General features: G+C 38.5%; 2 protein-coding genes across 2 annotated transcripts; one reads left to right on the top strand and one right to left on the bottom strand.

Moving 5' to 3' along the window:
- Window positions 1-95: 95 nt before the first annotated feature.
- On the bottom strand, window positions 96-509 carry LOC141649547 (uncharacterized). Its single transcript, XM_074458234.1, has one exon. The coding sequence runs from the start codon at window positions 507-509 to the stop codon at window positions 96-98; it is 414 nt and encodes a 137-aa protein (XP_074314335.1).
- A 6168-nt stretch (window positions 510-6677) lies between these two features.
- Window positions 6678-14954, top strand: LOC141647886 (phospholipid-transporting ATPase 1). Its single transcript, XM_074456253.1, has 7 exons — window positions 6678-9339; window positions 9770-10076; window positions 10785-11472; window positions 12403-12526; window positions 12706-12925; window positions 13548-14006; window positions 14401-14954. The coding sequence occupies exons 1-7, from the start codon at window positions 7368-7370 to the stop codon at window positions 14618-14620; spliced, it is 3990 nt and encodes a 1329-aa protein (XP_074312354.1). The 5' UTR covers window positions 6678-7367; the 3' UTR covers window positions 14621-14954.
- The last annotated feature ends 727 nt before the right edge of the window (window positions 14955-15681 follow it).

Here is a 15681-nt window from a genome sequence, read left to right as displayed (position 1 = left end):
GTAAGTTACTTTCCTAAATCGAGTCTAGATTATTAGTTTCCTAATTCAAGTCAAGTAATTTTTTTTTTTTTTTTGGGCAGCCGATAAGAGAAGTTCTAAATTCTCATGACCCTATATGCCAGATCATGAGCCCGTTTACTGAGACCCCTAGAAATGTAACTAAAACATAAATAATGAAAGAAGTTCGACATCATAGTGATATTTGCAATAACACCTCTGATCTGGTGGTGAGCACTTTCCGTTCCGGCCCACTGCTTCAACAGTTGTAGACAATCAGATGACACTTCAAGACGAAGAATCCCGCTGCTGCGTGCCCATTCCAGAACCCGACGAACACCCAGAGCTTTAGCTTGCAGAGGGGACTCCGCTCTGATTCTACCACTTTCTTCAAAGCAAGTATCCCTCATTTCATTCCAAGCCACCCAACCGATAACTCCTTTGAATGAGGCCTTCCAGCTAGCATCAACCTTAACCTTTATAGTTTGGCATGAACCAGCCCCGCCTATCATATAAATAGGTCTACTATCCCGAATTGGGAGACGGTTCAACCGCACTAACTAGCCTCTCATTTGCTCCCGTTCCGCTATGCCTATTAATACCCTCCCCTTCGGTTGTCATCGTAGCTACCGTCTGTGTCCAGGTCTTGAAGAACACCCGTGGGTCAAACTCGATTCCTCGGAAGATCCAGTTGTTGCGTATAGGCCATATTCTATCTAACATTGCCAGAAACTGTATGATACGAGTTTTGCAATCCTTCGTATTGGTCGTATAAGATAACCAATTGATAACTCAGTCCCCAGTCCCCAATACTGATATGTGTGTCGTTACATGTGTTAATACCTAGTGAAGTGCCAGCCCAAATCCTAGAAGTGACCACACAATCTCTAAACAGGTGTTCCATAGTTTCAACTCTCTCCCCTCCATGCCTACAGAGCCTACAGTGTGGGTCCCAACCCAAGTTTCTTTTTTGAAACTCACTTCCCACTGGCAGAGACTTAGTAATAATATTCCAAATTAGAACCTTCCATGTCTGCGGTCCTGGGGGCCGCCATAGCTTAGATTTACAAAAGCTTTTCCTACTCCCGTTTAGACGTTTCTTATCCATTCTGGACCTCTTCCTCTCCATGTGATCACTGAAAACAATATCATACCCACTCTTCACTGAGTATATCCCATTGCTAGTAAACGGCTAGAAGATCTCATCCTTATATATCCCGTGAATTACAAAAGGGAATGACTAGAATTCTATCTGCAATTTCATCCTTAAACACTAACCGCACCATACTCTCATTCCACCCCCTCCCCTCAGTATAGCAAATATCCTTAACCCGTACCACCTTCAGGAATCCAAATTCCGGAACCAAAAGGCAATCCTTCGGTTCTGGTTTTTCTCCATTCACTGCTCATCTTGCATTCCAGACATTTAGATTAGAGTCGATCCCCGGCTTGGATTATTTATGATGAGGCCCAAACTATACATAATGCTTCTCACTCCCCACGACACATTTCCAGACTTTGGCACCCACCCCTCAGCAGAATTATTATTTCTTAAGGTTTTTTCATTAAAAAATTTTCCAAAAAGTGAGTCATCCCCTGAGACAAGCCTCCACGTGTGTTTTGCCAAATAAGGCTAAATTAAGACATTCTATATTTCTAATGCCCATACCACCTTCACTTTTTGGTAAGCTCGTGAAGTTTCTACTGCACCAGTGAAGAGTTTTCCCGGACCTGCATCCAACCCACCAAAAATGTGACAAAAGTGAATTAACCTTCTTCGTCACACTTACCGGTATTTTGAACAACGACAGAAAGAAATTGGAAAGATTTGATAGGACAGGCGAGATTAGAGTAACCCTCCCCGCTGGTGACAGAAATACCCCATTCCATGAAGAGATACGTTTCATAACATTTTCAATAATTCCTTTAAATAAGTCCTTTTTTGATTCTTGGAACTCTGTAGGCATTCCCAAGTACTTGTCAATGCCCTTATTGTTCCTAATAAGTTTACTTTCATAATCCTAGTTAAGATAGTTGTCATATTATAATTTCCATGTTATTGTCTTGTTAGTTTATGATAATAGTGACTACTATAAATAAGGGTCTTTGTAATAAGTTTATCAATCAATTGGAGAGAGTTAATTCAAGTTTTATACTTGTGCGTTCTTTATAGCTTGCGAGTTATAAGTTCGATTATTTCATTCTTGCGAGGTTGAGTGCTTTTCGTGATTTGAATCGAGTTCCTTGCGAGGGAGGAGAGAAATTCACGTCACATCCTTTATTTTTTGTGCATATTTTTTATACAAAAACACCAAAAACACAACAAATTCCGCTGCCATTCTATTAACTAAAACTGTCAGACAATCATTCAAACAGTCCAACGATTTGTTCAATTTTAAATTGACTAAGGTTTACATCTTATTGTGTCATTATTAAGCATTTTGTTGCTAGTATCAGTTCACCATAATTTTGGTAGAAGACTTAGATCTAAATATCTGAACTTGATAAACTTCTACTTACTCTTAATTAAAGGGACATGCTATTTCCTACACAAACTTTTACTGAATCACACACAAATTTTCCTTCTTTACTCCTCTCATTTCAACCACCCAACCCTAAAATAATTTAGAATAGAGAGATAGGGAGGCACCACCGTTCGATGGTGACAACGCAAGGCTACAAACAATAGACCACCAGCAACGACGCGGGCCCACAAGTCACCAACGACGGCGGTGACTTCGGGCCATAGATCATATGCGACTACTCAAGGCCGTAAACCACTAAGTTCGATGTGCGGGAACTGGAGAGAGGAGTTGGGTCGACGCGCAGGGGTTGGGGAAGGGGGTGGGTTTGGTGACAGTTGGGCCCACAACTACCGGCGATGACTCGAGGCCATAAACTATAAGTTCGACGCGCAAGAATTGGGGAGGGAGTTTGGTAAGGCGAGTAGTTCGGCCTTCATAGACGAGCAATAACCACATGAAAAATAATAAGCAGTAAGAAAATTACTCGTCTCATCTCGGAATATACCTCCACCTCCCGCAGGACCCGAATTACCCTTAGAAGCTCCATCCGTATTTAACATTACCCAACCGTGTGGTGGAGATAACCATCGGGCACCGTATTAAAATTTCTGTGCTCTGGTGCCTGGGTATTGGAATGAAGATATTATGCTGATCTAACGCTTGTTTAGTAGTTGTAAATTGTTGGTAAAGAAAGGCATGAGGATCTAAGGGATTTTCACTGTCCCTTTTAAATATGACATTATTCCGCCGCCTCCATAATCACCAACAAGTGAGTGCAAAATAAATGCGCCAATCCACTACAGAGGAGTCCACATCATTGCTCGCATTTTTAGCTATCCATTCGGGGAGAGACATATGAAAGAAGAAATTATTAGACGAATTAACACCTACCAGTTGCCACTTGCCAGATTTGTTTTGAAACGGGGCATGATCGGAGGAGATGTTGTTAAGATTATAGGGATGAGAGAATTGCATAAGAGAAGTGTATTATTGATTATTGATTGACCCGCTTACATGATATATGGTGAGGTATTTATAAGATTATGCTCATTCATGAACATGTTTTACTTAATCATGGACATGAATGACCAATATATCCTTCACATTTCAAGCACACATTATCTCATTCAACTTACTCAACCACCCCCACCGCCACCAGCCGACCACCACCGCGCCTCCTGCACAACCGTCACCTAAAGTCACCTCTACCACCCATCCACATGCACCTCCGCCCCACCATCACATGTATGCCCTCCTTCATCCACCTAGCGCGAAACCACTCGTGTTACCACCACCGCCGACCATCCCCGCACTAATGCACCCAAACCTAGCCACCCTGCGCACGACCCTCTAATACTACACCCCGTTCCCTGCAACGATGCTCTCCTACCACGCCCCTTCCGTTAACCCCTCCATTGAAAAGAAAATCATATTTGGGGAAAAACCCCTAATTGAAAAGTAACTTAATTAATTCAATTGAAAAAATAATTCATGTAGTGTATTGACAAAATGGAATATTGAATTCTTTGATGAAACGATTATGATTTGTAATTAGAGAATTTTAGATCAATTTGATTGTTCATAGGAGAAAAAAGAGAGGATTGTTAGGTTTTTTTAATGAGAAGGGTAATGTATGGAAAGAAAATGAAAAAAAGTACATGATTGAGTAAAATTCGTACATGAATGAGCAACTACGATTTATAATACCTCACAACTTCATTAAACCCTAACCTATTTTAGCAAACCCTAATTTTAGCAAACCCTAATGATAGCCGGCCATATTGGGCCTAATATCTCAATACCCTCCCGCAATCGTAAAGGCAATACATAGGACGTACGAACTTTACGATTGGAGAATACAAGAAAATCATAATAAAAAAAAGTTTTCATCTTCTCATCTTGATCTTCTATCAAAAAAATTTCTCATCAATCTTCTTTCTCTTCACAAGTTGGTTGGTAAGGGTGCATATAGGACTCGCCAGACAAAGTTTTGGTGCGTATAGGACTCGCTAGACAAAGTTTTGGTGCGTATGGGACTCGCCAGACAATTTTCCTGCGTAACTCGCCAATTTTTTTTCATTGCGTAACTCGCCAGTTTTTTTTTCAGTGCGTAACTCGCCAGTTTTTTTTAATACCACCTTGATTAAAAAAAATAGATTTCTTAGATCTATCATTGAATTGAAGATAAGAGGAAAATGATTTTTTTTAGATCCGCTAAAAAAAAAAGGAAGACGGGGATTTGGGTTGGAGTTTTTCCCAAGTTGTAAAGATGTGACTATCACAAAAGATGATGATATACCATTTGCAATGCTTCTCACCAATACAGCTAAAGGAATAGCATTTTACGAAGATTTTTTTTCTTTTTTTCTTTTTTTTTGCAATGTTTTTATTGTTTTCTTAGCTAGTTTTAATAATCGGTGTTTGAGAATCCCAACGGTGGGCATTAGTAAATTTTCGCAAACCTGAGTATGTTGCTACCCAGGTCAAAGTTTGTCTTAAAGCTAGGTTTTCCCACTGTATGCCGTCTGGAATTAAGCAAGCTGATTCCAGATGGTTGGCAACTGTTCTTTAATCTTATGTTTTAGGGGGCAAAAATTGTACTAGTTTGAAAATTGTATTGTTTGGAAAAATGGTTGTAAACTTTGCTTTATCAATGAAATGCTTACATTTTAGCAAAAAAAAAAAAAAAAAAAAAAAAAAAAAATCGCCCACCGGTAAGAATGCGGAAACGATTTTAGAGTGCTCAAGAAAGAGGCTCTGATACCATGTTAAGATTATAGGGATGAGAGAATAGCATAAGAGAAGTGTATTATTGATTATTGATTGACCTGCTTACATGATATATGGTGAGATATTTATAATACCTCACAACTTCATTAAACCCTAACCTATTTTAGCAAACCCTAATTTTAGCAAACCCTAATGATAGCCGGCCCTATTGGGCCTAATATCTCAATAGATGTTCTACGGTTTCCTCTGCTTCACTACACCCGGGACACAATGGGTCAATACCCATATTTCGCCTGACACAATTAACGTTCACCATCAAGCGCCCGTGGGCCGCGAGCCATATAAACATACGGACTCGTTGTTGAACTGAGAGTCTCCAAACAGAGCGCCAAACGTGAGATTCGGGTGCTTCAGCATAATCGACTCCTCTTAAGTAACCTAGGGTTGATTTGATAGAAAATTTGCCTGATGACGTACCTTTCCAATATAATGAATTTTCTAAATCCGGATCAAAGGCGAGGGAGATGGACACGATTTTTTGGAGAATATTTTGTGGTAGCATGTCAGCGAAGCTCTTCCATTTCCACCCGTGTTGTTCACTCCACATATCACTAACAATCACGCCTAGAAATATCATCAGGAATAGGAGCTGTGTTGACGTCAGATAAGCAAATACCATCTACCCAAGCATGATCCCAAAAAAGCGTCCTTCCATTTCCTACCACAGTGGCAGTACCTCTCACGATAGTCTTAGCTTGAGACGAGATACCTGCCCAAACATTGGACATATTTTGTTTAGGCTGGAAAATATCGATATCGCATCTGTTTTTACAGAATTTTGAACGTAATACACGCGACCATAAGCTCGAGGGTTCTGAAAGTACTCTCCAACCAAGCTTCGTTAAAAAGGCCGCATTAACTTGTCTTGCTGTGACTATACCCAATCTTCCACGTGACTTTGGTTTTTAAATCGTTTTCCAATTAATAAGTTGGATCGACTTCTTAGTCTCATCTCCACAATTGTTAGTATGGAGGATCTAACAATTACGGAGTATGTAATTAAATGAAACATCATGAACAAATCCATACGCAACTTACAACAAATCCAAATCCAGAAACATCATTCTTTGTTCCTTTCTCGAATAACATACTTCCATAATCATTCCACTAAACAGATACAATTTCGTCAGCAAGTCTTGAACTCCCACAAAATCAATAAAAAACGGCATTAAAAGGAGTTAGTTACCTACTTAATGAAAGGCGTGGTGGCACTAATAAGTTACAGTAATTATGGAATATCAATAGAAGCACCCTACTTTTCAACTAACACCTGCATCAACTTTCATTCATGATTACATCACTTAATAATTCATCAATTAAATAAACACAGATTCTTATTTAAGACGGAACTATCCGTTCAAGCTTAGATACCCCACATACATACACATCTTTGTCATTGAATCTCCCGTCAAATTCAGGCACCCCTTTTTCTAGAACCCTTAATTACTCTATTCTTTTTTTAATTAAAATGATGAACAGTTTTAATAATTTTCAACCTGTTTGACTTATAGAAAATTTCTTGTTGTGTTGGGTGTGTGCTTGTTGTCGCCACCCATTACGACTGAAATTTCAATTCCTCTAGAAATTAAGAATTCTCTCTTCTCTAAAAATGTCATTGACCTTTCAATTATTTGTTACTCCATTTTATAACTTAAACCTTATTATTAATATTATTATTATAAATAATATTCAATTTAATTATACAAAGGCGTTTCAGCTGCATTCCTTAACAAGTAAGTCGATTCTTACAAAACCTATTTCATTATAATCATCTTTTGTTTGTATAATTTCTGTGTAATTAAGTAATTTGTGTTCAATTATTAGTGTTGGGAAGCTTGTTTGTAAGTTTGTAGCTGAGAAATTGGTGGGTTTTGATTGTGATTAGGATCTAAGTGGTGGGGTGTTGGAAACTTGTGTTGAATTGTGTGTTTTTAGGGGTTAATTCACTTAATTGTTGGGTTAATCTTGTTTAGAGGTGGAATTACTATCTGGGTAGTTGTTAGTTTTGGGTTTAGTTGACTGGTTGATGATTTAGAGGTTTTTGGAATTGGGATCATGGCCTCAGATCGGCCATTGTTGATTCCATCGCCTAAAACCCCGAGTTCCCGTGATTTTCCGATACTGCCTTCCTTTTCAGATCTGTCCAACCCGGTTTCTGAGAGCTTTCAGTTTGTTTCTGGGATGGATTCTAACAACCCACTTGAGAGTCCACCTAAGATTGACCTGAATTTGCGTTCTTCGTCCAGAAGGAGTGTTTCGTCGTTTCAGTCAAAACCGTCTTCTTCGGGGAGGCTAGTAGACCATGCTGTTGAGAATACCTCAAAGAGTGACTCAGTTTTGCATTCCTCTTCCAGAAGGAGTGTTTCGTCGTTTCACTCGAAATCACCCTCTGCAAGGGAGTCAAACCAAGCTGTTGAAGGCTCGGCAAAGAGTGACTCGCTATTGTATTCTACGTCTCGTGGAAGTACTAGGTCGTTCCAGTCAGTTTATCAACAAGCTGCTACCTCAGCTTCTACGATGGACTCAAGTTACCCGGCTGAGTATAATTCGGCAAGGGGTGATGGCATCACGCATTCAGCATCTCGGGGAAGTGTTTCCTCGTACCAGTGGAGATCAGCTGGAAATTCCGTGAGGGAGGTGAATTTTGGTGATTTGGATGAAAAACCCATGAGATATGGGTCTAGGACAGCTGATTCTGAAGGGCTGGGCCGTTCCCAGAAGGAAATCAACGACGAAGATGCAAGGTTGATACATATAAATGACCCGGTTTTGACAAACGAGAACTTTGAATTTGCCGGAAATTCTATCAGGACTTCAAAGTATTCAGTACTTACATTTTTGCCTCGTAATCTATTTGAGCAGTTTCATAGGGTAGCCTATATATACTTCCTTATAATAGCTGTCCTCAACCAGTTGCCCCAGCTTGCAGTTTTTGGTCGTGGTGCGTCCGTCTTGCCATTAGCTTTTGTGTTAATTGTTTCGGCTATAAAAGATGCATTTGAAGATTATAGGAGGCATCGAAATGACAAAGAAGAGAACAATCGGGTTGCTTCAGTGTTAGTAGATGGCCAGTTTCAGTTGAAGAAATGGAAGCTTATTCAAGTTGGTGAAGTTATAAAGCTTTCATCAAATCAGACTCTTCCTTGCGACATAGTGTTACTCTCTACGAGTGACCCTACCGGGGTTGCTTATGTTCAAACCATAAATCTTGATGGGGAGTCGAATTTGAAAACGCGTTATGCCAAACAAGAGACTCTTTCGAAGAACCCTGAAAAAGAAAAGGTTGGTGGGATAATAAAGTGTGATAAACCCAACCGAAACATATATGGATTTCAAGGAATTATGGAGGTTGATGGCAAGAGGATGTCACTAGGGCCTTCAAATATAATTTTGAGAGGGTGTGAGCTCAAAAACACAGATTGGGCGATTGGGGTGGTAGTGTATGCTGGTCGTGAGACTAAAGCTATGCTTAATAACGCAGGAGCCCCCTCTAAGAGAAGTAGACTTGAGACTCAAATGAATCATGAAATCGTTTTACTATCTCTATTCTTGATTGCTCTATGCACAATAGTGTCGGCCCTTGCTGGCATCTGGGTAAAGCGTCACATGGATGAATTGAATGAAATGCCATTTTACAGAAAGAAGGACTATAACAAGGGCCCCCCAAAGGATTTTAACTATTATGGGATAGGCCTGGAAGTTTTCTTTACGTTCCTTATGGCAGTGATTGTCTTCCAGATTATGATTCCTATCTCACTATACATATCCATGGAGCTTGTGCGGGTTGGTCAGTCTTACTTCATGAACCGCGATGCTGCCATGTATCATGAGGCCTCAAATACTAGATTTCAGTGCCGGGCCCTGAATATTAATGAGGACCTTGGGCAAATCAAGTATGTGTTTTCTGACAAGACGGGAACACTGACTGAAAACAAGATGGAATTCAAATGTGCCAGTATCTGGGGAACAGATTACAGTACTGAGACCGCGGATGGTCAGGTTGAACCGGAGCAGTATGATCTTGAAGGTAATTTTTATTTTTTATTAACTCATATAATTGATTAGGATTTCGATTGAAAAGATGTTAGGCCGGGATCAATTAACGAGGTTTTGGGCCAATACATTAAGAAAAGAACCATAGGGATGCAAGCCAATCCTATCGAAACGCTTTTCCTCAATTAAATTTTAAATTTAATTTAGAATTACTCTCCCTGTTCTTGCATTTAGTTTACTTACTCCATTTTAGCCCTCGCAGCCAATGGTTTACATCCCTTTTTACGCATGTTTTGTAAAGTAGAGAATGCATGTGGGACTTTAGAGGCCCACTTGCATGAGCGTACATAGGAAACTGATCCAAAAGCAAACGTAAACTATTTGCTGGAAATTAGGTAGTATTATTTTTTTTCTCATGTGAATTTTGCTTAATCTGTTATTTTTCTTTCTTCTCTTGGATTTAGTTGATGGACAGGTCTTGAGGCCAAAGGTGAAGGTGAAGGTTGATCCTACACTTCAAAGACTGGTGAAAGATGGGAAGGACGGTGTCATAGGATCTCGTATCCATGATTTTTTCCTTGGACTTGCAGCCTGCAATACCATCGTACCTATAAGTACAAATACGACGGACTCTTCTGTCAGGGCGATAGATTACCAAGGCGAGTCCCCTGACGAGCAAGCATTGGTTTATGCAGCTGCTGCCTATGGCTTTATGCTTGTAGAAAGAACCTCCGGCCACATACTAATTGACATTATGGGAGAGAGACAAAGGTAATTTGAATTCTTTCCATTAAAAATTCAGTATATGCTTTTCAAAAGCGGCAAGGTTTTATATTAAAAAAAAACGGGTATGATGTCATAACACAAAAACTTTAGAGAGACGGTCTCTCAATACCGTTATTGAGAGACGTCTCACATGATGAGGGGAGTGAGTTACTTATTTCTTATTTTCCATGTTATGTCTCCCACTAATTTAGTGGGAGACGGTCTCTCACGAGACCTACTGGTGTCATAATTAACTTGAGCCCTATGTATCACTGTCAGATTTTGTAGTTGACAGGATGCGACGTTCCAGTGAGTCTTGTTCACGTTTACATGGTCCAGAGTTCGGTTAGCGGATCCTCGAACCAATTCTTGCATGTAGGACATAATTTATCAATGAATTAGGTCAACATAGTGCTTTATACTTAAACCCAATGATATTTTACAAATTTGAGCCAGTTCCCCGAAAATACTGTTATATGCAACATTGGTCTTGTATGAGACGGTCGTACATGTGAGATCAACCCTTTAACCCTATAGTTAACTGAGGAATACATTGGGATTTGGGTTGGTTTCACTTGTGTGATCGTCTTATATATATAGGACTCACAGGAACATTGCATCTTGTCCCAAATAAAGAGAGTATTTTTAAAAAGTGTCATGAATAAAAATATTAGCTAGCAAACTCGCCCTCTTATTTCATTTGAATCTATGCAGGTATGATGTTTTAGGACTTCATGAATTTGATAGTGACCGAAAGAGGATGTCTGTGATACTGGGTTGTCCAGATAAGACTGTTAAAGTCTTTGTAAAAGGCGCTGATTCGACTATGTTTAACGTGATTGACAAATCTGCAAATTCAAGTGTTTTGAATGCAACAGAAGCTCATCTAAAATCTTACTCCACAGTCGGGTTGAGAACACTAGTGATTGGGATGAGGGAACTTGACCAATTAGAATTTGGTCAATGGCAATCATCCTATGAGGCTGCTAGCACTGCTTTGATGGGAAGAGCAGCTCAGCTCAACAAGGTTGCCAGCAACATAGAAACAAATCTGACCATATTAGGTGCGACTGCTATTGAGGACAGATTGCAGCCTGGGGTGCCAGAAGCAATAGAATCTTTGAGAAACGCAGGGATTAAAGTCTGGGTTTTGACAGGTGATAAGCAAGAAACAGCTATATCAATTGGCTATTCTTCAAAGCTCCTCACTGGCCGAATGAGACAAATTATTATTAATAAAAACTCCAAAGAATCATGCAGAAGAAGTCTAACTGAGGCTCTAGCTTTGTTGAATGATTCGTCGAGAGTTTCTGATGATGGGACTCAGGGTTCCACTCAACTTGCCCTAATTATTGATGGAAGCAGTCTTGTCTACATTCTTGACTCTGAACTTGAGGAACAGGTAACTGAATAATTTAACGACTTTTTGTCTTTCTTATCTGATCCAATTTTGTCTATGGACTCCCGCTATTCGGGCGAATTGTTTATGTATTCCTTTTATTAGTCTTACTAGTATAGATCCCGCGCATGCAATGCGCCGTATATAGAGTTTTTTACTTTTTTAGTGTATTATTTATACTTTATAAATTTGCACCTTATTAATATTTAATATTTAAGTCCATTGTATTTTGATATGATACAAAAAAAATTGAAATGGAAAACCAATCCAAGAGAATTAAGTTAAGTTGTGTTTTTTTTGTAATGAATTTGGTTTATTGTCATGAAGCTAAAAATAAGTATGTGTCAAGTTATTCTCTACAGTAATAATTATTGCATTATTGAAAATTTAGCAACTTATAGTTTCTCGTTTAATACCAACTTTATTTTATTTTAATGATAAAAATCATAATTACGAATTTAATTAAGAGAATAGAGTTTGATTATAAGAATATATTAATTGTAAATATCAAAATGTAATGAATGAAAGTTTTACTTATTACCTTGTTTAGCTAGATGCCTTTTGGAGGGAAAACTAAGAGAGTTTTTATTCTCTTAGTAGTAAGGGGGATTGGTGTCTCTGGCTCTGTGTCAATTGTTTTAAGTTTCCGTTTTTGAGAAAATTTTGATGTGTAAACTAACCCCTTTGGCCCTTTGTTTTTCCTTGACAACTGCCCACGTGATTGCAGGTGGGCTCTCTATGTTCTTGCATTAGCAACTTGTTTTTTCCATTTAAATATTTTCAAAAACACTTCAAATTTCATCGGTCTTTGAGCCAAAAACAAATGTGGTGAATAATTGACCAGGACAGAGGGAGTCTGAGTTAATTTGTTAGTACGCTGTATGACTTCCTGGCTTCTCAGAATTGATGAAATGTTTATTTTACTTGTCACAGCTTTTCTTGTTAGCCAGTAGATGTGCTGTTGTTTTGTGCTGTCGGGTGGCACCATTACAGAAGGCAGGAATTGTTGCCCTCATAAAGAACAGATCTGATGACATGAGCCTTGCTATTGGAGATGGTACGCAGCGTTTTTTACTTCTATTTTCCTCTCTCCTACGCTATTAGCCCAATTCCCCTGTTTAGATAATTGTCTGCATACCGGAATGTCGGCACATACCATTACAGTTGATTCGGAGCAGGGGAAATGTTTTCTTTCATTTTGTGTCCTAATTTGTAATCAATTCAAATTTGCTTCAGGTGCTAATGATGTGTCCATGATTCAAATGGCCGATGTTGGAGTCGGTATAAGTGGGCAGGAAGGTCGACAAGCTGTCATGGCTTCAGATTTTTCTATGGGACAATTCCGATTTTTGGTGACTTTGTTGTTGGTCCATGGACACTGGAATTATCAGAGGATGGCGTATATGATATTATACAACTTCTATAGGAATGCAATTTTTGTTGTCATCATGTTCTGGTAAGTCGACATATCAAGATTCATGAAAACACAATCTCAGAGTTCTAATTTATTAATGGGTGTTTGGAACTGAAAAATGATACATTAGATATTATTGACTGTCCTTGCTTCCAATCAGTTATCAGAATCTGGTTTTTCTATGAGGATTCCCTTCATTCCAGCATGTGTAGGCGTGTAGCTAGAGCAGATTTATAATTTACTTTCATCAGCAGTAGTGATTGACCTGATTAGAGTTTTGATTAAAGTAAAGAATTTACAGTGTCCTGCACCAATCCTGACCTGTCAAACGGATCATTTAGGCTGGGTTGAAATTTATTATTTTGAATCAGGTCTGGTAAGGTTCGTTATTGTTGAGTCATTTTCAAGTCAATGGCTACCCAGGTCGCGTTACTTGAATTATTTCCAGTTGTGGTGATTAAGATTTGAGTCTGCTTTGTTTGGTTTTGATTTGGGTTAATTTTGGCTGGTCTCACCAAAAAATAATCCCATCTTCTAACATATATTTATTGATTGTCTTGGCAACTTATTGAACACAGCCTTATCTGAATCAGTATGCGTAAATGATGCCTCATCCAAAAAGCCGCCTTCTAATTCTGAATCCCTTTTCCTTGTTTCTGTACAGGTACACGCTCTTTACTGCATTTACTATGACCACTGCAATTACGGAATGGAGCAGCGTCTTGTATTCTGTAGTATATAGTTCCGTGCCCACAGTAGTTGTTGCCATTCTCGACAAAGACTTGAGTAGAAGAACTCTGTTAAACTATCCTCGGCTTTATAAAAGTGGACAGAAAGAAGAGTCCTACAACTCAAAGCTGTTTTGGTTGACAATGACAGACACTTTATGGCAAAGTGCTGCTGTCTATTTTATCCCTCTCTTCACTTATTGGAAGAGTGACATTGATGCTTCTGGTCTTGGTGATCTTTGGACACTTTTAGTTGTCATTTTGGTGAATTTGCACTTGGCGATGGATGTAGTAAGATGGAATTGGGTCATGCATGCTACCATTTGGGGGTCCATAGTTGCGACTTTTATCTGCGTCATTCTTATTGACGTCATTCCTTTCTTGCCTGGTTTCTGGTAATTTCTCTCTTCTACTTTTTATGTTCACTTGCATTTTGAATTTTTTTTTATATACATGGAAGAGCCATAGATTAGCCTGTTCTCAATTATCACTTAAATTTGTTTAATTTTGTATTGTAATCTGAGACTTGTAGTAATCTATTGTTCTGCTTTTATCATTGTGTTTATTAGCACAAGAATATACGATAGAACATAACGAACATGTTAGCTAAGTTTGCTGGTAAAGTCACTAAGATTGATACTCGTCATCGGGGTTTCAAACCTGTCTATAAAATTATGATAGTACAGAAACACGAATTGGTATTCCAGATAGATATTTTTCAAAAAAAAAAAAAGGAAAACATTCTCTAGGTCATCACAGCTGGGCTCTGAACATGGATGCATTTTGCAGGGCAATTTTCCATGTGATGGGCAGATGGTCATTTTGGTTCTGCCTGATTATTGTCCCAGTTGTTGGCATGATTCCTCGGTTTGTAGCAAAAGTTTTCGAACAACGGTTCTGCCCCAACGACATCCAGATTGCAAAAGAAGCAGAAAAATTTGGAACTTTTTCGGATTGGGAAAATGCGCAAATTGAAATGAACCAGTTGCATGATCCTCCGCATAGATGATGAGGTGAAATAGTCTTCACTGTTAGTCTTTTACTTTTTTTGTGTTTTTGTAAAAAGCTGTCGTATAGTTTTTATTTTATTTTTATTTTCTCACTTTGGCGAAAATTATTGTCCTTGGCTATCCCAAGGATAGATGTTAGTTACTGCAATGTAACGCGCCATAGTCTTTGTATTTATTCATTTTTTGTCCCAAGATGTAAAAGTAGCAATTTTTTTGTGACAATTGAATCACACACAGGAAAAGGAATTACAGTAATATTGACGAGAGGCGTTGTTGTGGATGGGGAATTGTCATTCGTGTTGATGGGAACTGTTATTCTTGTTTTTCCGGAAACATGTAGCCATTGTTTCTTCTATCTATTTATTATCTATATCAATTTTTTCACCCGCACAAATTGAATGTTCTTGGATACTTCATAGTTCATCCTAAGAAAGTATTCATGTGTTTTTCTGAAATTGCTTCATTTATTACATAATAATATCCCGTTCACAAAAGTTGAAAATGGATCAATTTTAAATAATCCGAGGGAGTAAGCTGTAGCTTGGGATTATGGAAACTTGGATGTGAATTGGTGTTGCTGGTGTGATTTAGGTGAGGACGTGTGTTGTTGTGTTGGTTCCCCTACTCGGCGTATTATTGACTACTTGCTGTCGTAAAACGGGCTTTGTATTTGTGTTCACATGTTTTATACTCCCTTAATCTCACTTTATTGTCTTCGTCCCCTTCAAATTTTTATCCAATAATTATTGTTCTTTTTCGAAATTTACTCTGGATTTGCTATTCTTGGTGATATAGTCTATATTAATTGATTTAATCATGGCTCATCTTCCTAATAGATAGCAATTCATGAATTATACAACCAGTTATATATGTTGTACGATGTAAAATCCGAGCTTTGTGATAAAGTATCCGACCTTTATGTTAAATCATATGACCTTTATTAGAAAGTATTGAACTCATCCATTTACACATTAAAAACATGAACTTTGAATTAGCTAAGAAAAAATACATATAAGCTCGGATTCTTATACCTTGGTTGTACAATGCTTATGGTTCAACT

The sequence above is a fragment of the Silene latifolia genome, chromosome 3 (genome assembly GCF_048544455.1).
Source record: "Silene latifolia isolate original U9 population chromosome 3, ASM4854445v1, whole genome shotgun sequence".
In the NCBI taxonomy this organism is placed as follows: domain Eukaryota; kingdom Viridiplantae; phylum Streptophyta; class Magnoliopsida; order Caryophyllales; family Caryophyllaceae; genus Silene; species Silene latifolia.
The sequence above is the reverse complement of the archived record's forward strand: the minus strand, read 5'-3'. Positions and strand labels throughout refer to the sequence as shown.